General features: G+C 47.2%; 1 protein-coding gene across 3 annotated transcripts in view; it reads right to left on the reverse strand.

The window, feature by feature from the left end:
* Positions 1 to 308: 308 nt before the first annotated feature.
* Positions 309 to 24,469, reverse strand: part of matk (megakaryocyte-associated tyrosine kinase) — a 45,463-nt gene continuing 21,302 nt past the window's right edge. The window contains exons 3-13 of one of the 3 annotated variants that reach the window (XM_033047240.1): positions 23,592 to 23,705; positions 22,156 to 22,271; positions 17,450 to 17,669; positions 14,818 to 14,911; positions 13,664 to 13,729; positions 11,765 to 11,864; positions 9,498 to 9,582; positions 8,344 to 8,417; positions 6,592 to 6,787; positions 4,712 to 4,798; positions 309 to 820 (exon numbers count right to left, since the gene is read on the reverse strand). In XM_033047240.1, the coding sequence (XP_032903131.1) occupies positions 638 to 820; positions 4,712 to 4,798; positions 6,592 to 6,787; positions 8,344 to 8,417; positions 9,498 to 9,582; positions 11,765 to 11,864; positions 13,664 to 13,729; positions 14,818 to 14,911; positions 17,450 to 17,669; positions 22,156 to 22,271; positions 23,592 to 23,705 (1,335 nt within the window). In that variant the 3' untranslated portion in view covers positions 309 to 637. Of the gene's footprint in view, positions 821 to 4,711; positions 4,799 to 6,591; positions 6,788 to 8,343; positions 8,418 to 9,497; positions 9,583 to 11,764; positions 11,865 to 13,663; positions 13,730 to 14,817; positions 14,912 to 17,449; positions 17,670 to 22,155; positions 22,272 to 23,587; positions 23,706 to 24,469 lie in introns of those variants that run through there. The other 2 variants (XM_033047241.1, XM_033047239.1) reach the window with 2 other exon arrangements.

Here is a 24,469-nt window from a genome sequence, read left to right on the forward strand (position 1 = left end):
TTGGCTTCGGTAAAAATTGTAAATTTTCCCCAGTGTGTGTAGGATAGTGTTAGAGTACGGCTGATCACTCACAACAGTCATGTGTCGACACAAGGTGGAGGAAGGAACTGCAGACACTGGTTTACACCAATGATCGACACAAAATGCTGGTGTAACTCTGCGGGGCAGGCAGCATCTCTGGAGAGAAGGAATGGGTGACGTTTTTCGGGTCGAGACCCTTCTTCAGACTGATGTCAGGGGAGAGGGAGATAAGGAAGTGCAAGGTGTGAAAACAGGACAAAGGGGATGGAGATCAAGGAAAATGTAGAATATAAGATTGTTAGCTGGGAGAAGGTAACAACAAAACAAACAGATAAAATGTAGTCAGAGACAGAGAACTGGGAAGGGGAAGGGATGGAGAGAGGGGGTTGCTTGAAGTTAGGGAAGTCAATGTTCATAGCGCTGGGTTGTATGCTGCCTATTCCAGAATCTAGCAGGCACAAGGCATATTCCTGATCACTCTGTATAACATCAATGACCATTTATCCCGTATCGCTGCTCATTTTAATCTTAATTGCTGAAAATGATCCACCTGGAAATATTAGTCCAATAAAATCTATTAAGGCTATTCCAAATTGTCCTTCAAATAGTTTTTTCTTCAAACATATTCTGACTTCCGTCCTTCCTTTTCCATCTTCTCCTTGAGTTTTTTGAAGGTGGGCCGTTTGCCAGGGTCGTGTTCCCAGCAGTATCTCATCAGTTCGTAGACGGGGACCGGACACTTCTCAGGCGACTCCATGCGATAGCCTTTCTCCACTCGCTCCGACACGTCTGTCAGTGACTAGAGGGAAACAGAGAGAGAGCATTTTGTAATCCCGTTTTGTACCCAGGAGAGACAGTACAGGCAAGTTCACAAGTTATAGGAATGGAATTAGGCCATTCAGCCCATCACGTCTACTCTGCCATTCAATCATGCCTGTTCTATCTCTCCCTCCTAACCCCATTCCCCTGCCTTAGACAATAGACAATAGACAATAGGTGCAGGAGTAGGCCATTCGGCCCTTCAAGCCAGCACTGCCAATCAATGTGATCATGGCTGATCATCCCCAATCAGTACCCCGTTCCTGCCTTCTCCCCATATCCCCTGACACATGTGCTATTTAAGAATCTATCTATCTCTGCCTTAAAAATATCCATTGACTTGGCCTCCACAGGCTTCTGTGGCAAAGATTCACCACCCTCTGACGAAATAAATTTCTCCTCATCTCCTTTTATTGTCATATGTCCCAGATTGAACAATGAAATCCTTACTTGCAGCAGCACAACACAATATGTAAACTCACTGTGTTGGAAGGAACTGCAGATGACGGTTTAAAATGAAGATGGACACAAAATGCTGGAGTAACTCAGCGTGACAGGCAGCATCTCTGGAGAGAAGGAATGGGCGACGTTTCGGGTCGAGACTGAAGAAGGTCTCAACCCATTCCTTCTCTCCAGAGATGCTGCCTGTCCCGCTGGGTTACTCCAGCATTTTGTGGCTATCTTATCCAAACTGACTGTTCCATCTGACTGCTGGAAGGGGGAGGGTCAGTGACAAATGATGCAGTTGATGCAGGCTCCACTGGTGGTCAGCAGAGGGCAGAATGTGTGTTGGGGGGGGGGGCAGGATGTGACGTGCCTCGATATGCAATGGTACTAGTCTACATTGGAGCAAGTTGAAAAGCTGGAAAAGTTGAAAAACTTGCAGTTTGTTCTGAACTAACCAAGTAAAACAATTCACATTCAAGCTATTGAAACACTTCAAACTTCTCGTTTTTGCACCTGCAATGGGGACTGGCGGTTAGCATGAACGCCTTGGGCTGAAGGGCCTGTTTCTGTGCTGCATGACCCAAGAAGCTTGGAATTTTTTCAGGAAACAATGAGTTATGAGTTTGGTTTATTGTCACGTGTACCGTGGAAGAACTAAAAGAATAAGGAGTAAGCCATTTGGAACGGAGACAAGGAAACACTTTTTCACACAGAGAGTTGTGAGTCTGTGGAATACTCTGCCTCAGAGGGCGGTGGAGGCCAGTTCTCTGGATACTTTCAAGAGAGAGCTGGATAGGGCTCTTAAAGATAGCGGAGTCAGGGGATATGGGGAGAAGGCAGGAACGGGGTACTGATTGGGGATGATCAGCCATGATCACATTGAATGGCAGTGCTGGCTCGAAGGGCCAAATGCCTACTACTGCACCTATTGGCTATTGAAAAGCTTTTTGTTGCGTGCTATCCAGTCAGCGGAAAGGCAATACATGATTGCGGTGCTGGCTCAAAGGGCCGAATGGCCTCCTCCTGCACCTATTTTCTATGTTTCCTATGATTACAATCGAGCCATTCACAGTGTACAGATACATGATAAGGGAATAACATTTAGTGCAAGGTAAAGCCAGCAAAGTCCGATCAAGGATAGTCTGAGGATTGCCTGACTCAGCATATTTGAGCGGGAAGAGGCAGCGAGGATGGTTCCTGTCGAAAACGACAAGCGATGGGGGCTTTGTGTGAGGGACATTAGCAGGGCAGCCACAGAGCTGCAGTGTGATCCGACTTGTCCAACACACACACTAACCTCTCGTTGGGATTCTGCAAGGAGCGGCTCCCATTTAACAGGTAATTAAGTATCACATGGGGATAAAGGGAGGGGTCTGTGGGTGGGGGGGAGGATAATGGGAGATTACAGGCAGGAAGGTTTAATCCCACAGCAACAGGGCTGCCAAGAACATCGTGAGCCGAGAGAGTCGACAGGGCTGAGGAAACGCCAGCACATTCTACATGGCTTCTCTTTAACCCATTCACAGCACCATCTCCAGCGCCTCCAGAGATGTTGCCTGTCCTGCTGAGTTACTCCAGCATTTTGTTTCTATCCCTGGCTCTCTACTTGACTTCTTTGGGCAAAAGGTACAGAAGTGTGAAAACGCACACCTCCAGATTCAGGGACAGTTTCTTCCCAGCTGTTATCAGGCAACTGAATCATCCTACCACAACCAGAGAGCGGTGCTGAACTACTATCTACCTTATTGGTGACCCTCGGACTATCCTTGATCGGACTTTGCTGGCTTTACCTTGCACTAAACGTTATTCCCTTATCATGTATCCGTACACTGTAAATGGCTCGATTGTAATCATATAACCATATAACAACCATATAACAATTACAGCACGGAAACAGGCCATCTCGGCCCTTCACGCCGAACACTTGCTCTCACCTAGTCCCATCTACCTGCACTCAGACCATAACCCTCCATTCCTTTCCCGTCCATATACCTATCCAATTTATTTTTAAATGATAAAATCGAACCTGCCTCCACCACTTCCACTGGAAGCTCATTCCACACAGCTACCAATCTCTGAGTAAAGAGGTTCCCCCTCATGTTACCCCTAAACTTCTGTCCCTTAATTCTCAATCATGTCTTTCCCCAGACTGGATGGCACGCAACAGAATATTTTCACTGTATCTCGGTACACGTGACAATAAACTAAACTGAACAGTTTTATTGTCATATGCCCCTGAAACAGAACAATGAAATTCTTACTTGCAACGGCACAGTAGATATGTAAACATAGTGTGCAGGAATATAGACACAAAATGCTGGAGTAACTCAGCGGGACAGGCAGCATCTCTGGAGGAAAGGAATAGGTGATATTTCGGGTCGAGACCCTTCTTCAGAAGGGAACTGCTATGTAAACATAATACTCTGCAAACACCAACATAAACAACTAAATAAGTTCTGGAATTTCTGGAACGTAGTCGGTGATGGCGAAGGACATTGGCCAATGGGCCGTTTCCAAAATGGCGGCAGGCAGAGGAGACAATCGGTGTCGCCATGGCAACGGGCCTTTGCGGCCAAGATAAGGCTGCACTCTTACAAACTTTGAAACTATGCTGGCACCAGAAAAGCGTCTCGGTGAAGTCCACTATTACACTGCAACCGGTGCACGTTTGTACTTATCTATTCTTCATAAGTTCATAAGTGATAGGAGCAGAATTAGGCCATTCGGCCCATCAAGTCTACTCCACCATTCAATCATGGCTGATCTATCTTTCCCTCCCAACCCCATGTTCCTGCCTTCTCCACATAATCTCTGACACCCACACTGATTTTACCAGATTGTATTCAAAACAAAGAATCACTGTATCTAGGTTTGTGAAAATAAAGTTCCATTGCATCATTGATTTATAAGCAGACTACAAATTAGTAAAAGTTTTGTGTGATACTGCAAATATAATAATTACATTGACGTAGAAAGTGGGGAGAGACTTTGGGAGACAGTGCAAGCAGCCATTTGCCTTCCAATGGGCTCCAGTGTATGTTAGCAGCTGTTTTTAGAGAGGGTTGTGTCCTGTGGCACAGCGGTAGAGTTGCTGCCTCACAGGGCCAGAAGCCCGACGGGGTTCCATCCCGACTACGGGCGCTGTCTGAACGAAGTTTGTACGTTCTCCTCGTGACCTGCGTGGGTTTTCTCCGAGATCTTCGGTTTCCTCCCACATTCCAATGACGTGCAGATTTGTAGGTTAATTGGCATGGTATAAATGTAAATTGTCCCCATTGTGTGTAGGATAGTGTTAGTGTGCGGGGATCGCTGGTCAGCGCGGACTCGGTGGGCCGAAGGGCCTGTTTCCCCGCTGTATCTCTAAACTAAACTAAACTGCGGATACTAAAACGTGCCACAGTGCAGCCAGATTAACACCACTCACCAGTTTGGGGTAAGGTGCCCGGCCGTATGAGAACAGCTCCCAGAGGAGAATTCCATAACTCCAGACATCGGATTTTGTGGAAAATTTCTGTTGGAAGAAATCAGGCGACGTGTTACAGACATTCCCCCCCCCTGCGGGTAATTACACGCAGAATGTTCACAACATTATCACAAACACCAAGCCAGGAGGTTATTCTTAAATAGACACAAAGTAACTCAGCGCATCAGGCTGTATCTCTGTCGAGAAGGAATGGGTAACGTTTCGGGTCCAGACCCTTCTCTAGACTGAGATTCAGTGGGGGAGACACAGAGATATGGAAGGGTAAAACGTGAAAAAAAAACCAGATCAGAGGTGAAGCTGATCAAGGAAATGGAATATGGTTCACTGTTGGCTGAGGGGAAGGTGACAAGGAGGCGTGCAATCAGTAATATTCAATCAGAAGGACAGTGAAACTAGGGTGGGGGGGGATGGAGAGAGAGGGAAAGCAAGGGTTACTTGAAGTTAGAGAAATCAATATTTATACCGATGGATTGTACCCACAGCTAACAATGGCCTGTTTTCTTTATAAATTTTACTTTTTTGCATATCTTTCATTCATCTGTTCTATATTTCATTGGCCCATCCAGGACACATGACAATAAAATACACCTGACTCTTGACTTGACTCTATATCTCTACATCACCGTCGATATCTCTCGTTTCCCTCTCCCCCGACTCTCAGTCTGAAGAAGGGTCTCGACCCGAAACGTCACCTATTCCTTTTTCTCCAGAGATGCTGCCTGACCCGCTGAGTGACTCCAGGTTTTTGTGTCTACCTTCAGAGGATGGGATTGAGTTACCTCTGTCCCCACTGGCTCTCGTTCCCCAGTGACCCGGACAGTCCCGTCCACACACCACACAATGAATGGAGCAACGATCAGAAGCACCAGCACAGGAACCGAGCTAAAGCTAAGAGTGTTCCATGCCCCTCTGTAATTGGAGGAGATCCTAGATGAAGGGTTTTGAAAGGACACTGGCAGATTTGTATAGACTGAGGAGTGGTGATTGTGAGGTTAAGTGTCACCATTGTATCTCCCAGGTGCTGCTTTGTAGCAGGAATTGTCCCATTGATTATCGGAGAGTCTTGTCCTGTAACTCAATGTGTTCACAAGTTAAAATTAAAGTGAAACTTGATCATGTGTGTGGACCATGGACAAAACTATCTAATCTGACTGTCCCCTGTAGATAGATGGAGACATCAGTAAATATTGTGTGTCAGTATGTGTGTGTGTGTGTGTGTGTGTGTGTGTGTGTGTGTGTGCACGTGTGTGTGTGTGTGCGTGTGCGTGTGTGTGTCAGTGTGTGTGTGTGTGTGCACGTGTGTGTGTGTGTGCACGTGTGTGTGTGTGTGTGTGTGTGTGTGTGTGTGTGTGTCTCAGTGTGTGTGTGTGTGTCAGTGTGTGTGTGTGTGTGTGTGTGTGTCAGTGTGTGTGTGTGTGTGTGTGTGTGTGTGTGTGTGTGTGTGTGTGTGTGTGTGTGTGTGTGTGTGTGTGTGTGTGTGTGTCAGTGTGTGTGTGTCAGTGTGTGTGTATGTGTGTGTGTGTGTGTGTGTGTGCGCGTGTGTGTGTGTGTGTGTGTGTGTGTGTGTGTGTGTGTGTGTGTGTGTGTGTGTGTGTGTGTGTGTGTGTGTGTGTGTGTGTGTGTGTGTGTGTTAGAGCTGCCCTGTGATCCATTAATCTGCCGTTACTCACTGGCTGAGCCCACTTGTGTAAGGGTGGATGGTTTGAGTTGCGGGAGGCTGGTGCGTGGGGAGGAAGGAAAGCCTCCACTCCTGCACTGATCAGACAGCATGAGCCATGTGTAGGGGCGGCTCCATTCCACCCACCATGGCCTGGCCTTACCTGGTGTTTCAGCGCCTCTGGTGCTGTCCACTTCACCGGCAGCTTGGCTTGGTCCTGGCTGCTGGACACTCCTTTGGCCAGTCCAAAGTCACTGACCTTGGCCATGTTGTCATGTGAGACGAGGATGTTACGGGCCGCAAGGTCTCGGTGAACAAGCTTCTTGGATTCCAGGTACTCCATCCCTTCACAGACATCTCTGGCCACGAGGGGGGGGGGGGGGGGGGGGGAGAACACACAGTCAGTCTTTTTATTATTCTGAGATACAGCGCGGAAACAGGCCCTTCGGCCCAACAAGTCCACGCCGACCGGCGATCCCCGCACACTAACACTATCCTACACACAAGGTCCGTTTCTGCACACCTCTGTTTGATGTTTCCACCGGTGGGAGAGTCTAGGACCAGAGGGCACAGCCTCAGAATAAAGGAAGTAGCATTAGAATGGAGATGAGGGGGAATTTCTTTAGCCGGAAGGATGGTAAATTTGTGGAAATTGGAATAGACAATGGACAATAGACAACAGGTGCAGGAGTAGGTCATTCGGCCCTTTGAGCCAGCACCGCCATTCAATGTGACCATGGCTGATCATCCCCGTTCCTGCCTTCTCCCCATATCCACTGACTCCACTATTTTTAAGAAGCCCTATCTAGCTCTTTCTTGAAAGTATCCAGAGAACCGGCCTCCACCGCCCTCTGAGGCAGAGAATTCCACAGACTCAAAACTCTCTGTGAGAAAAAGTGTTTCCTCGTCTCCGTTCTAAATGGCTTACCCCTTATTCTTAAACTGTGGCCCCTGGTTCTGGACTCCCCCAACATCGGGTAATCTGGTACAGGCGTCAAAGTTTACGGGGAGAAGGCAGGGGAATGAGGTTCACAGGGAAAAGATAGATCAGCCATGAATGAATGGTGGAGTCGACTTGATGGGCCGAATGTTCTAATTCTACTCCTAGTCCTCGTGACCTTTCAATGACCTGAGACAAATCTCCATCAATGTCTTTTCACGTCACCTCCATCCTTGCGATGACGCTGGACTTTCTCCACAAACCTCAATGCCAGGCATGGGCCAACCATTGATTCCCACCCCTGGTTTGTCTCCACACATGCCCACCCATTCATCCGGTTATTCTGGGCCTTGCAACTTCATCAGTGAGTTGGAATGGTCCAAGCAAGAAACACGGGATTTAACGACATTTTGTTGGATCGTTATCTGCAGGAAAACATCAGTTTTCTCTGGACTCGGCACGGTGGCGCAGCGGTAGAGTTGCTGCCTCACAGCGCCAGAGACCCGGGCTCGATCCTGACATCGGGTGCTGTCTGTACGGAGTTTGCACGTTCTCCCTGTGGCAACGTGGGTTTGCTTCGGGTGCTCTGGTTTCCTCCCACACTCCAAAGTCGTACAGGTTTGTAGGTTACTTTAGTTATGGTAAAAATTGTAGATCGTCCCTAGTGTGTAGGATAGTGCTAGTGTATGGGGTGATCGCTGGTCAGCGCGGAATCGGTGGGTTGAATGGCCTGTTTCCGTGTTGTATCTCTAAAATCTAACAACTCGAATCAAAGCCACAAGCAGTGGGACGTTAGCCTGGCTCACTCTGCCTGCACTGTGGGTGTGGGTGTGGGTGTGAGTGTGGGTGTGGGTGTGGGGGGTGTGTGGGAGTTGGCATTTATGGAACTGGACCTGACATGCACCAACTCTGCAGCAGAGTAGGGAAGACAGTGCCGCTCGAGGATTGTGGATCGGAGTCGGATCTGGAACTCACAGCCCAAACTTGATCAGCTCTCTGGTTTTGATGACTGTTCTGCCTCTGGTTCTCAAGTAGTTGACAAGGTTCCCCTAGACAAAAGCAGAGACAACAATGTTTAGAGGCGATGCAACATTCCCACTGCCCATTCAGTTCACTGCTCCTCGAGTGTGTAGATCGCCACATTTCCTTCTATGGCAACATAGTCATTCAACGTGGAAACAGGCCATTCAGCCCAACTTGCCCACACCAACCAACATGTCCCATATATACTAGTCCCACCTGCCTGCGTTTGGTCCATATCCCTCTAAACCTGTCCAATCCATGTACCTGTCCTAATGTTTCTGAAACATTGCGATAGACCCTGCCTCAACTCATGTTCATAAATTACAGGAACAGAATTATGCCACTCGGCCCATCAAGTCTATTCCTCCAATGAATCATGGCTGATCTATCTTCCTCTCTCAACCCCATTCTTCTGCCTTCTCCCCATAACCCCTGCTACCCGTACTAATAAAAAAAATACTATCTCCTCCAGCAGCTCGTTCCATACACCCACCACACTTTGTGTAAAAATGTTACCCCTCAGGTTCCTAAACAGTGAGATACAAAATACTTCTCTGATGATGAAAATCCTTCGAGCCATGAATGTGAAATGAAAATGTAAGTGCTTTTTTATTTGTAAAAGACTGTGTGAACATTGCAGTTTAGGGGTTGGGTGGATGCAAGAAAAATATTCCCGATGTTGGGCGAGTCCAGAACCAGGCGTCACAGTTTAAGAATAAGGGGTCGGCCATTTAGGACTGAGATGAGGAAAAACTCTTTCACCCAGAGAGTTGTGAATCTGTGGAATTCTCTGCCACAGAAGGCAGTGGAGGCAGATTGACTGGATGTTTTCAAGAGAGAGTTAGATTTAGGTTGCAGGGCTAACAGAACCAAGGGATATGGGGAGAAAGCAGAAACGGGGTACTGATTTTAGATGATGAGCCATGATCATATTGAATGGAGGTGCTGGCTTGAAGGGCCGAATGGCCTACTCCTGCACATATTTTCTATGAGGTTTATTGGATTTTTTTTTCTAAAATGCACCATTACACGGGGCCCAGTCACTACACTGATCGATGGTGGACCAAATAGGAAGCAAAGGAGGGAATGGATTACAGAGTACATACCTTACTCATGAACTCAGTGACGATATACAGCCCCTTGTCCAGAATAACTCCCAGTAACTTCACCAGGTTCTTGTGCTGCAGTTTACTGTTTGAAAAGAAGCAAATGAGAGGGTCAGAACTTCCACTGTTGGCTCAGTTTGTTCTTTGACAAGTTTGGGTTTGAGTTTAGTTTATTGCTGGCCTTGCCGAGGCAGCGTGAGGTGTAGATGGAGTCAATGGAAGGGAGGTTGGCTTGTGTGATGGTCTGGGCTGCTACCATCACACAAACCAACCTCCCATCTGTTGACTCCATTCTGCCTCGGTCTCAGCTGGGTGTCAGGCAGACGGAAGAATATCCACATGGTGCCTGTTCCCATTCTCTACTTGATAATTCCATGCATCATGTACAAGATGGGATGGGAGAGAATTAGGGAACACTCCCAGGACCTGGTGATCCTCAGGCTAGGATATGGAGAGGATGTTTCCACTGGTGGGAAAGCCCAGGACTAGAAGTCACATCCTCAGAATTAAAGGGCGCTCTTTTAGAAAGGAGGTGAGGAGGAACTGCTTTAGTCAGAGGGTAGTTAATCTGTGGAACTCATTGCCACAGAGGGCTGTGGAGGCCATGCCAGTGGATATTTTTAAGGCAGAGATAGACAGATTCTTGATTAGAATGGGTGGCATGGGGAGGAGGCAGGAAAATGGGATTAGGAGGCAGAGATCAGCCATGATTGATGGCAGAGTAGACTTGATGGGCCGAATGGCCTAATTCTACTCCTATAAGTTGTGACTTGGTCGGACTTTACTGGTTTTAAATTGCACTAAACGTTATTCCCTTTATCCTGTATCTGTACATGATTACAAAAGGCTCATCTGTAATCATGCATCGTCTTTCCGCTGACTGGTTAGCACGCAACAGAAGCTTTTCACTGTACCTCGGTACACGGGACAATACTAACCTAACCTGCTTAGGGTGAAAATTGGGGCTGCTGCTCCACCTAGTGGCCACATCCAAAACTAAAACCCCACAGCACCTTCCATGACTTTGAGATTCAGCCTCTCATTAGATCTACTCCGCTTCGTACTTTTAATTCACACAGGAGAATAAGTTTACCAAGCAAGAACCTGCCAATCTCAACTTTAAAAATACCCAGTGACTTGGCCTCCACAGCCGTCTGTGTCAATGAATTCCACAGATTCACCTCCCTCTGACTAAAGAAATTCTTCCTCATCTCCATTCTAAAGATAGAGTCATAGAGTGTAGAAACAGGCCCTTCGGCCCAACTTGCCCACACCGGCCAACATGTCCCATCAACACTAGTCCCACCTACCTACCTTTGGTCCATATCCCTCCAAACCTGTCCTATCCATGTACCTGAGTAACTGTTTATTAAACGTTGGGATAGTCCCAGCCTCAACTACCTCCTGTGGCAGCTCGTTCCATACACCCACCACCCTTTGTGTGAAAAAGTTACCCATCAGATTCCTATTAAATCCTTTTCCCTTGAAGGGTTCACCTTGAAACTATGTCCTCTGGTCCTCGATTCCCCTATTCTGGGCAAAATATTCTGTGCATCTACCCGATCTATTCCTCTCATGATTTTATACACCTCTATAAGATGCCCCCTCATCCTCCTGCACTCCAAGTAATAGAGTCCCAGCCTGCTCAACCTCTCCCTATAGCTCACACCCTCTTGTCCAGAAAGGTGTATTGGCATGATAGGACTCTCTGTGACACTCTCTGTGTCTCAATGTCTCTGTGACTCTGTGACTCTGTGACTCTGTGTGTCTGTGTCTGTGTGACCCTGTGACTCTGTGACCCTGTGACCCTGTGACCCTGTGACTCTGTGACAGCATGAATGAGCATGCTGAGGAAGGAAGGGGGGAACTTCGAGGAACATATTTTATTTTATATTTATATTTAATTCTTTATTTCGAACAGAATAAAAGATTAAAAAGCAAGTGTGAAACAGCAAACAAAAAACAAGTGTTGTAAACAATATCTATAAATAAATGAAATAGTATGTGTCCGAAAAGGAGCAGGAAGAAGCCAAAGCTCATTAATTCCCACCCCTTATTCAACTGCTTATAATTATCTTATACAAATTTAGCAGCTATATGCACACCAAATTATTTACATTTATACACTAATCAAATATTTACAAAGCCATAAAAAAGAAGAGAGAAAAACCCTCATATACTATACAGTATCTCTTAGTCATATATACAGCCCATCACCCTATAATCACCCTTCCCAATACAATCAGTATAACAAATATCCCACTTACGTCATGACAGACGTTTCCTCCAGGAAGGACTGAGCCATGACATCGCATTTGATGTTCTTCACAGCCACTTCCTCCCCGATGTACTCAGCTTGAAACACAGCTACAAGCAGACAAAGTGCAGGTCAGACACAAACCAACCTCCCTTCCATTGACTCCATCTACACCTCACGCTGCCTCGGCAAGGCCAGCAGCATCATCAAGGACCAGTCTCACCCCGGTCACTCCCTCTTCTCCCCTCTCCCATCAGGCAAGAGGTACAGAAGTGTGAAAACGAACGCACACCTCCAGATCATCATCATAATAATAATCACACTTTATTAGCTAAGTATGTTTTGCAACATACGAGGAATTTCATTTGCCATACAGTCATACCAATAAAAAGCAACAAGACACACAAAATACATGTTGTTCCTGCTTTCTCCCCATATCCCTTGATTCCGTTAGCCCCAAGAGCTAAATCTAACTCTCTCTCTTGAAAACATCCAGTGAATTGGCCTCCACTGCCTTCCTGTAGCAGAGAATTCCACAGATTCACAACTCTCTGGGTGAAGAAGATTTTCCTCATCTCAGTCCTAAATGTCCGACCCCTTATTCTTACACTGTGACCCCTGGTTCTGGACTCCCCCAACATGGAGAGCACTTATTGAAGACTTTTGAGGACAAACATTTATCTGGAACTAGCTAGAACTGATGGTCTGCACCCCAGACTATTCAAGGAGTAGATTTAGCTCTTGGGGCTAAAGGAATCAAGGGATATGGGGAAAAAGCAGTAACGAGGTACCAATTTTAGATGATCAGCCATGATCATATTGAATGGCGGTGCTGGCTTGAAGGGCCGAATGGCCTACTCCTGCACCTATGTTTCTATGAACGAGTTGCTCAGCCTGTGAGTAATCTCGTTCAGAATGAGGTGGCAACCAAGGGGAATGAAGATATCAAGAAAGAGCTGTGACAGGAGCTAATGAAGATGACTTTGCACTTCCTGAAGTCCAGTGTTAGACTTCCAAGTGTACATATTGTACAAGGATTCTCATGGAGAAGTGATATGGGGCAGGACAATGTGAAGATATGAAGCCTTGTGTCACAATGCTGCCGAACGACTGCATGAAGTGGGGAAAGGGACCGGTACAGGAATGGATCCCGTGGATCAGGAAACTGAACGCTGCTTAGACACAACATGCTGGAGAAACTCAGCGGGTGGCAGCATCTATGGAGAGAAAAGAACCTTCTTCAGACCCAAAATGTTGATCCATTCCTTCTCTCCATAGATGTTGCCTCACCCGCTGAGTTACTCCAGCATTTTGTGTCTACCTTCGATTTTACCAGCATCTGCAGTTCTTTCTTACACAGAACGCTGCTCCAGCACTCTGTGAAACGTCACCTATCCATGTTCTCCACAGATGCTGCCTGACCCGCTGAGTTACTCCAGCACTCTGTGAAACGTCACCTATCCATGTTCTCCACAGATGCTGCCTGACCCACTGAGTTACTCCAGCACTCTGTGAAACGTCACCTATCCATGTTCTCCACAGATGCTGCCTGACCCGCTGAGTTACTCCAGCACTCTGTGAAACGTCACCTATCCATGTTCTCCACAGATGCTGCCTGACCGTTCATTGGGGACAAAATTAGGAATGTCAAGGCAAGAACTTCAAGGAGCAGCAGCAATACAGCACCTCAAAAACCAGCTGCCCACCCGCTCACTCCAGCAGACACTACCTGCCCCATTTATGGAGGTCTCTACGTCCACCTCATCAGTCACTCAGTGCCCACCACCAGACCATTTGAAGTGAGGCACCCTCAACCCTGGGCCACTAGCTCAGACCGAGTGTGGAACACAGATACACAACCCACCCACGGAACACTCAATGAGCAGGAAGCAAATCATTCAACACTCACCTCCAAACTCCCCCTCGCCAATCTGATCTCCTAATATCAGCTGTTGAATATCCAGTAGCCATCCAGCTGTAAGAAACAAGGGCCAGAGTCAAGGAAAGACAAGAGCATCTATTTAAATGTGACAATGAAGCTGGACACGGAGCAAAGTCTCACCGATCTGTGATTAGTTTACGTTCCAACAGGATTTGGGTTTACTGTGCAGTTTAGTTTACCTCAGTGCGTAAACAGGCCCTATGACCCATCGATTCCACGCTGACCAACGATCCCCGCGCTAGGAAGACCATTGACAACCAATACTCAACTCAAACTACCAGCAAAAAGTAGTTGAGAGTTGAGATAGTTGGGAGGCATCTTGTACACATCTCATATTTTATTTAATTCCCATGTTTAATCAATAATATTTTATTATTAATGTTCAATGTTTTATGTGTCATTCCTAACTGTCAGTGTATGTTGTTGTCACTTGCGGGCAGAGCACCGAGGCAAATTCCTTGTATGTGAATAGTTGGCCAATAAACTTATTCATTCATTCATTCATCTCTCTGTGAGGTCTCGGGAGTGGCGCTGGTTCCACTGGGGCAGCTCTCTGGGCAGTAGTGTCTTGGCTAACCTGCCTTTGGCCCAGCACGTGGATGTGATCGTGAAGAAGAGGTGCCAGCACCTCTACTCTCTGAGAAATATAAAGAGATTTGGCAAGTCGCCCAATACTCTAACACACTTCTGTCAGAAGTAACCTGACCGACTGCTTGGTCACCTGGTCCGGCAACTCCAATATGCAGACCCAGCCCAACCCTTCACGGCCACAGCCCTCCCCACCATCACAAACATCTAGCTTAGCTTAGACATATGCATGGAAACAGGCCCTTCGGCCCACCGAGTCAATGCTGATCATCGGTCACCCGTACACTAGTTCTATGGACAGCACACGGTGTCGAGGGTTATGGGGAGAAGGCAGGAAAATGGGATGAGGAGGCAGGGATCAGCCATGATTGAATGGAGGAGTGGCTCAGGCACTGCGCCACCGTGCCGCACTTAACCTCTATAATGTTTGAGGACCAAAGATGTAGTTTATTATAGACGAAACATGAAGCTTGTTTAAACGCGCCAGGCCCGTGCACAGTATTACAGCACCTTGTTCCCTTTCACTCGTTTACCTTTAGAGAACTCCTCTGCCGCTGACTTGGTGCCCTCCTTTAGTTTGGGTTTTGTTAGCCTGGTGATAAGCCCGCATGCATCTTTCATGTAATGCTAAATGAAATAAAATGAACAAACAAAACAACAACAGGTTAAACTGTTCAAAAAGGAACTGCAGATGCTGGAATATCGAAGGTACACAAAATTGCTGGAGAAACTCAGCGGGTGCAGCAGCATCTATGGAGCGAAGGAAATAGGCAAAGTTTCGGGCCGAAACCCGAAGGGTTCTATGGAGCGAAGGAAATAGGCAACGTTTCGGGCCGAAACCCAAAGGGTTTCGGCCCGAAACGTCGCCTATTTCCTTCGCTCCATAGATGCTGCTGCACCCGCTGAGTTTCTCCAGCAATTTTGTGTAACAGGTTAAACTATTTGGTTGCTTGCCGCTTGACGAGATAGCCGCCTGCCCAGTGAGGAGGGACAGTCACACGCTGCAGTGTGGCTGTGGAGAACACTGGTTGTGCCGGCAACACTGATGTCATGACAAACTTTGTGATGGCCTGTTCCTACACACATCTGCACCATACTCCAGGTGAGACCACACCTGAGGTAATGTGTGCAGTTCTGGTCCCCTAATTTGAGGATGGACATTCTTACTATTGAGGGAGTGCAGCGTAGGTTTACAAGGTTAATTCCCGGGATGGCGGGACTGTCATATGCTGAGGGAATAGAGCAGCTGGGCTTGTACACTCTGGAGTTTAGAAGGATGAGAGGTGATCTCATTGAAACATAAAAGGTTGTTAAGGATTTGGACACGCTAGAGGCAGGAAACATGTTCCCGATGTTGGGGGAGTCCAGAACCAGGGGCCACAGTTTAAGAATAAGGAGTAAGCCATTTAGAACGGAGACGAGGAAACACTTTTTCTCACAGAGAGTTGTGAGTCTGTGGAATTCTCAGCCTCAGAGGGCAGTGGAGGCAGGTTCTCTGGATGCTTTCAAGAGAGAGCTAGATAGGGCTCTTAAAAATAGCGGAGTCAGGGGATATGGGGAGAACGCAGGAACGGGGTACTGATTGGGGATGATCAGCCATGATCATATTGAATGGCGGTACTGGCTCGAAGGGCCGAATGGCCTACTCCTGCACCTATTGTCTATTGCCATCAGTGAAGGATCCCAAACATGAAATGTTAACCCGGCTTCTCTTCAACCAATACATAGTATTCAAAAGGGAACTGCAGATGCTGGAATATCGAAGGTACACAAAATTGCTGGGGAAACTCAGCGGGTGCAGCAGCATCTATGGAGCGAAGGAAATAGGCGACGTTTCGGGCCGAAACCCTTCTTCAGAACCTGCTGACTGCTGCTGCGGTTTTTGTTCTTATTAAAGACGGCAGCTTATTTGCCAAATTTAGCAAGTAAGATATCTTGCTCAATATTTCCCACGTACAAACTTCATTGTTTCTGTATACCAGCTCTAAAAAGACAATCTCACTTCCCTTTTCACAACCCACTACCCCGGAGACACTGTGTTTAAGAAAGAACTGCAGATGCTGGAAAAATCGAAGGTAGACAAAAATGTTGGAGAAACTCAGCGAGTGAGGCAGCATCTATGGAGAGAAGGAATAGGCGAGATTTCGGGTCGAGACCCTTCGCTCCATAGATGTTGCCTCACCCGCTGAGTTTCTCCAGCATCTTTGTCTATACCCTGCTCTTTTTATAGCTTCTGTATTTCAACTATTTTTAAACTTCCGCTATCTTACTTGCTTAACAATGTTTCACAAATACTTCCTACAAACACTCTGACCCGGGTAATATTTCCATTACACTCTGTGACAAAATTAAACTGATTAAGTCCAGGGGCAGGAGTTGATTACATGGTATTTATACCAGTGTTGGCTCGAATGTCCTAGTCCTGCACCTATTGTCTATTGTCTATTGTCAATCAACACCTATGATTAGGTGATGCTAACATTCTAATTATAGAGAGTGCTCCCCCACTGGCATCACCCACAATCACTTTAGTTTAGTTTAGAGATACAGCACGGAAACAGGCCCTTCGGCCCACCGAGTCCGTGCCGACCAGCGATCCCCGAACACTAACACTACCCTACACACACTAGGGACAATTTTACACTTAAAATTGCAGCGTAGGTTCACAAGGGATGGCGGGACTGTCATATGCCGGGAGAATGGAGCGGCTGGGCTTGTGTACTCTGGAATTAAGATGGATGAGAGGATATCTTATGGAAACATATAAGATTATTAAGGGTTTGGACACGCTAGAGGCAGGAAACACGTTTCCGATGTTGGGGGAGTCCAGAACCAGGAGCCACAGTTTAAGAATAAGGGGTAAGCCATTTAGAACGGAGATGAGGGGCGGTGGAGGCCGGTTCTCTGGATACTTTCAAGAGAGAGCTGGATAGGACACTTAAAGATAGCGGAGTCAGGGGATATGGGGAGAAGGCAGGAACGGGGTACTGATTGGGGATGATCAGCCATGATCACATTGAATGGCGGTGCTGGCTCGAAGGGCCGAATGGCCTACTCTGCACCTATTGTCTATTGTCTATTGACCTTATGATATCCTGCTATTCACACTCTTGCATTGAATAAAACTGGAAGTAAAGTAGCACGAACAGTCATTCGATGACCTACCTCGATGAGTTCAATCAGGTTGTAAAAATAGTTGCCTTCATCGATGGTGAGTTTATTATTTTGATAAATAACGCGGTAGTGACTGACTTCCTCGTTCGAGCTGACACACAGCACATAGTCTCCGGGATGGCGAATGGACTCTCGAACGAGGAAGAGTCCATCCTCCGGAGGGTGGAGCACCAGGACTGCCTCTTCACCACTGATCTTCCCGTGGAACCACCTCAGAGAAGGAAGAACACACAAACATGAGCAAGAAGTCCATGTCTTTTGACCCACGGAGTTACTGCGGCACTCTGTCTTTCCGCTGACTGGATGGCATGCAACAAAAGCTGTTCACTGTACCTCGGTACACGTGACAATAGACTGAACTGTTAACGGTGTTCTACACAAGAGAAATGTCTTGCTTGTTCTATCGTAACGTTTAAGAAACATTTAGACAGGTACATGGATAGGACAGGTATGGAGGGTTATGGGACAAACGCGGGCAGGTGGGACTGGTGTGGATGGGGGATGTCGGCCGGTTTGGGCAAGTCTGACTACGGGCGCTGTCTGTACGGACTTTGTACGATCTCCCCGTGACCTGCGTGGGTTTTCTCCGAGATCTTTGGTTTCCTCCCACACTCCAAAGACGTGCAGGTTTGTAGGTTAATTGGCTTGGTAAAATTGTAAATTGTCCCTAGTGTGTGTAGGATGGTGTCAGTTTTCAGGGATCGCTGGTCGGCGCGCACTCGGTGGGCCGTGGGGCCTGTTTCCGCGCTGTATCTTTACATTATAAACCAAAAGAGACACGAGTATGTCATATGTCATATGAGGCAGCAACTTCTGTAGATCCTTTCGATGGTGGGGGGGGGGGGTCAGTACTGTGATGGACCTTCAATGGTGGGGGGTCAGTACTGTGATGGACCTTCGATGGTGGGGGGTCAGTAGGCATGATGGACCTTCGATGGTGGGGGGTCAGTAGGCATGATGGACCTTCGATGGTGGGGGGGGTCAGTACTGTGATGAACCTTCGATGGTGGGGGGTCAGTACTGTGATGAACCTTCGATGGTGGGGGGGGTCAGTACTGTGATGGACCTTCGATGGTGGGGGGTCAGTAGGCATGATGGAGTTACAAGTTACACCTTGGTGTGTTACAATTCCAACTGCCCAGTGAAAAGTGGACAGGAGTGAGAGTGAGATTGTGGAGCGGCTGGGAGAATGCACACTCCGTGCAGGGAATGTCGAGGAATTGGACTCATGAATCACAGAGAGAACTCACTTGTCCCGCTGTGAATGGCCAGTTCTTTGAAAGAACCGTCTATTCTCACGCCCTTCACTGTAAAGCCCCTGTCCCACTGTACGAGGTAATTCAAGAGTTCTCCCGAGTTTAAAAAAAAATCGAACTCGTGGTAAGTACGCAGAATGTACGTAGCGGGTACGTCGGAGCTCGGGACGTATCTTAACGACTCGTAACGCTAACGGCAGGTACCCGGGAAACGCGGTAAACTCGTGAAGATTTTTCAACAGTGTGAAAAATGTCCACGATAGCCCCGAGTACCTACGAACGGCCATTACCATAATTCTCCGAGTTGGAATCAGGGGAAACTCGGGAGAACTCTTGAATTACCTCGCACAGTGGGACAGAGGCTTAACAACACAAACGTTATCTCCGAAACAATCACCTCCACCTCATTGATGATCCTCGGACTATCTTTGATTGGACTTTACTGGCTTTGCCTTGCAATTTCCATTATAATTTTATCTGTACACTGTAAATGCGTCGCTGGTCTTTCTGCTGACTGGACGCAACAAAAGCTTTACACTTCACCTCTGTACATGTGACGAACAATAAAACTAAACTCCCTCGTGTTTATTGGCGGCCCAATAATAACACACATTCATGATAAAGTCCAACTTTATATCATCAAATGCACTGGAGCATTTCAACAGCCAGTTGCTGCTTGCGTCTGGCTTTCTAACTAGTGCCCTAGCGAGCGAGACAGAGCCAGAGTCTTTGTGTGGAACCGTAATACCATGTAAAGGGCGGCATGCACATACATCTGTGTGGTGAAGGGTATAAATATGAATTAATAAGGGTTAACCTACATCCTTCTCCTCAAAGAAGCATATACAGTGGTTAGTGGAGTAAATATGAAAAACCAGTATAGGGTGGGGCATTTATTATTTTACTGCGTATGTGAGCACATAAACTAAACAGGTCATGCACAGTTCAGGTACAGCCAGTACATTTCCCAATTAGCGGGTTTGGCTTGCAGACACGACCTGCACGTGTACGATAATAACCTCCAGCAGACACCTCATCCTTCGCTGGGGAAACAAGTCCAGTCCATACTGGGAGGCATCACAACATTCAGATCGCAGTCTCCTTTGGAGGCGTGGGTTCGTATCCCACTTCTGACACCATGTTTATTGGCGGCCCTATAATAAAACCCATTCCTGATAAAGTCCAACTTAATTTCATCAAATACACTGGAGCATTTCAACAGCCAGTTGCTGCTTGCGTCTGGCTTTCTAACTAGAGCCCTAGCGAGCGAGAGAGAGAGTCTTTGTGTAGTACCGTAATACCATGTAAAGGGTGGCATGCATATTTGTGTGGTGAAGGTTATAAATGGCATGAATTAATAAGGGTTAATCTACACAAAGACTCACAGGTTTGTATCAATGTAAAAAAAAGTCCCTAGTGTGTGTAGGATAGTGTTAGTGTGCGGGGATCGCTGGTCAGTGCAGACACAGTGGGCCGAAGGGCCAGTTTCCACGCTGTATCTCTAAACTAAACTAAACTGAACTGAGACCTCTAGTTTGAAAGTTGTTACTAAGACCATTTCCATCAATATTTGATGCAGTGTATTCCAGGGCGATCGCTGGTCGGCACGGACTCAGTGGGCCGAAGGGCCTGTTTCAGCACTGTATCTCTAAAGTCTAAAGTACTTCCTTAATATCTGTTGCATCTTGTTCTTTCTCCAGCTGTGATTACAGATTTCCACGCAGTTTCTCTCGACTGACTTCATATAGCCAAGGCTGAATAGTTGGCAGGAAGCACCTTGGTGCCCTGAGCTACCAGGAGAAACGTTTCTGCTTGTGTAAGTCAAACTGTAACTCAGTGGGTCAGGCAGCATTTCTGGACAAAGAGGATGGGTGCCGTTTCGGGTCGAGACCCTTCTAGTTTTGGTCTAAAGAAGGGTCTCGACCCAACGCATCACTCGAAGAAAAAGACTCAGTTGAGAAAAGCAAGAGGATAATTCAACTGGAAAGTGAAACATATGATCATAATGTCAGAATCAGTCTGAAGAAGGGCCTTGACCCGAAACGTCACCTATCCATGTTCTCCACAGATGCTGCCTGACCCGCTGAGTTACTCCAGCACTCTGTGAAACGTCACCTATCCATGTTCTCCACAGATGCTGCCTGACCCGCTAAGTTACTCCAACACTCTGTGAAACGTCATCTATCCATGTTCTCCACAGATGCTGCCTGACCCACTGAGTTACTCCAGCACTCTGTGAAACGTCACCTATCCATGTTCTCCACAGATGCTGCCTGACCCGCTGAGTTACTCCAGCACTCTGTGAAATGTCACCTATCCATGTTCTCCACAGATGCTGCCTGACCCGCTGAGTTACTCCAGCACTCTGTGAAACGTCACCTATCCATGTTCTCCACAGATGCTGCCTGACTGTTCATTTGTTGCGTGCAAACCAGTCAGCGGAAAGACAAGACATGATTATAATCAAGTCATTCACAGTGTACAGAAACAGTAACGTTTTGTGCAAGATAAACCCAGCAATGTCCGATCAAGTGGATCTCTGCATGCTGGTCCCACAAGTGGATCTGCAATCACCTGTTACAATCTATTGATTTTATTGACTCCATCTACACCTCACGCTGCCTCGGCAAGGCCAGCAGCATCATCAAGGACCAGTCTCACCCCCGGTCACTCCCTCTTCTCCCCTCTCCCATCAGGCAAGAGGTACAGAAGTGTGAAAACGCACACCTCCAGATTCAGGGACAGTTTCTTCCCAGCTGTTATCAGGCAACTGAACCATCCTACCACAACCAGAGAGCGGTCCTGAACTACTATCTACCTCATTGGTGACCCTTGGACTGTCCTTAATCAGAGATAGACACAAAATGCTGGAGTAACTCAGCAGGACAGGCAGCATTTCTGGAGAGAAGGAATGGGTGACGTTTCGGGTCCAGACCCTTATTCCCTTATCTGCACACTGTAAAGGGATCGGTTGTAATCGTGTGTTGTCTTTCCGCTGACTGGTTATCACACAACAACAAGTTTTTCACTCAGTACACGTGACAATAAACTAAACTGAACTAGTGGTACGGTGGCGCAGCAGTAGAGTTTCTGCCTCACAGCGCCGGAGACCCGGGTTCGATCCTCACCACGGGTGCTGTCTGAACGGACTTTGTACGTTCTCCCCATGACCTGCGTGGGCTTTCACCGGTTTCCTCCCACACTCCAAAGACGCACAGTTTGTAGGTTAATTAGAAATGTAAACTTGTCCCTAGTGTACGTAGGATAGCGTTAGTGTGCGGGGATCACTGGTCGACACAGACTCAGTGGGCCGAACGGCCTGTTTCCGCGCTGTATCTCTAAATTAAACTAAACGGACTTTTACCCAGGTGGAGATCTCTCCTGAATCCCAGCCACTGTTTAAGCCGCCATGTCTGAGCTAGTAACTGGAACAGTACTCACGGCATGAGGCTGATGTTGGGGTCTACACGAATGGCCTCCCGCTCTCGTAATTTGCTCCTGGATACTAGCCCATCCTCCTGGGTCTTGTTATTCTTTGCCCTGTACAAACCTTTGTTCTGGTTCAAATAAATAGGATGCAGTCAGTTAACCGGTGAAATTAGACATCGCACAACTACATCTTTCATAGGAGCAGAATTAGTCCATTCAGCCTATCGAGTACACACCGTCATTCAATCATGGCTGATCTCTCTCTCCCTCTCAACACCATTCTCCTGCCTTCTCCCCATAACCCCTGACACCCGCACTAATCAATTATCTGTTAATCTCCACCTTAAAAATACCCAATGACTTGGCCTCCACAGATTCCACAGATTCACCACCCTCTGGCTAAAGAAATTCCTCTTCATCTCCTTTCTAAAGGTACGTCCTTTTATTCTGAGGCTGTGACCTCTAGTTCTAGACTCGCCCTTTACTGGAAATATCCTCTCCACATCCACTCCATATAAGCCTTTCAAATTTAAGTTTATAAAACTTACTAGACTAAGTGGGACCCGTTGGGTCCCAGCATCACACGGGAGGGCTGGTCCCCCAACGCAATATTCCACCTCTCCACCAATTCCAATATTGGTGGCCAGTGGGGGGAGGGGGCTTTCTGGAGCGCTAGTATGGGTGTTGAGGGCTGAAGGGACTGGTTTCCAGAGGGATAGTATGGACATTGTGGGCCGAATGGATTCTTGGGCTGGCGGCTCAGTCACTCAAGCCTGTTGTGCTGGCAGCTCACTCACTCACGGCTGGTGGGCTGGCAGTTGACTCACGGCTATTCCTTGAAATTCCATTTCTAGCAGGGTGCAAGGCCACCAAATTCAAGTGCAATTTCATACCATTTCAAGCAGGGTGCAAAGCCACTAAAGACAGCGAGTCGTGACCTTTCCCTCCACCATCTTGCAGAGAATGAGCCACGCCCACACTTCTGGGTTTTATAGTTCCTCCCCCCTCCCACCAGAAGGGGCGTGGCCTTCATGACATGATTGACAGGAGAGAGAATCTCAACATTTTTTAAACACTAATAACTCTTTTATTTTTCATCGATGGGAAAAATCCTCTTGTCCTGCGCAGCGGAGGGGGACTCTGAGTAAGATGGCCAAAAATCACGGCCGTAAGTGGCAGCGTTTTTCTAAAGTCACTATACAGAACAAGAGGAAGTGGTCAAGATCAGACTTTTAGTAATATATAGATAAAGGCTGATATACTGGCCGTTGTCTCATCTCTGGGTATGAAAGCAAAGGGAAGATTAACTGAGGATCCTGTCTGTGGAGGCCAATGATTAACTCTAGATTCTCTTTCCAGCATTTTCTGATTCTTTCTCAGAACTCCATCATCTGCGGTATATAGTTCAGGAATCGCGTAAGGATGTTTTTTGGCCAACACGTACTTACATTAACGACTTCTATAATGGTCAGGATGTCCCCTTTGTGAAACGGGAGCTCATCTTTCTTTGAGCATTTACAGTCACACTTGGCCACACATTGTGTTCCACGGTCCCAGCCTTGCTGCAGAAATAAACAAAAGAGGATTTTAAATATTAGAATTAGTTGCCGTATCAAAGAGGAACGATGAACAACAGTCGCTCATTCCGACTGGTTTCTGAGATGCTGACTGAGGAAGGACTCGCATCGAAGACCAGAACGTCACATTTCAACGTTTACCGTGATGTGGAGATATCTGAGATTTCCAGCTCCACAATTTGCTGACCTCCGCAAGAAAGGTCACCCATTTCCTGCAACACTGTGTCCATAAGGTCATGAGTTATAGGAGCAGAATAAGGCCAATTGGCCCATCAAGTCTACTCCGCCATTCAATCATGGCTGATCTATCTTTCCCTCTGTGCCTTCTCCCCATAACCCCTGACACCCGTACTAATCAAGAATCTATCTATCTCTGCCTTAAGAATATCCACTGACTTGGCCTCCACAGCCCTCTGTGGCAAAGAATCCCACAGATTCACCACCCTCTGACTAAAGAAATCCCTGAAGGAACGTCCTTTAATTCCGAGGCTGCGTCCTCTGGTCCTAGACTCTCCCACTAGTGAAAACATCCTCTCCACATCCACTCTATCCAAGCCTTTCACTATTCGGTAAGTTTCAATGAGGTCCCCCCTCATTCTTCTAAACTGCAGTGAGCACAGGCCCATTGCCGACAAATGCTCACCATATGTTAACCCACTCATCCCTGGGATCATGTAATAAATCTGCCCCAGTCTCACGCACCCGGGCATCTGCTGCGATGCTTCCTGTAGCTGCCAAGCCTGCAACCA

The sequence above is a fragment of the Amblyraja radiata genome, chromosome 29 (genome assembly GCF_010909765.2).
Source record: "Amblyraja radiata isolate CabotCenter1 chromosome 29, sAmbRad1.1.pri, whole genome shotgun sequence".
In the NCBI taxonomy this organism is placed as follows: Eukaryota; Metazoa; Chordata; class Chondrichthyes; order Rajiformes; family Rajidae; genus Amblyraja; species Amblyraja radiata.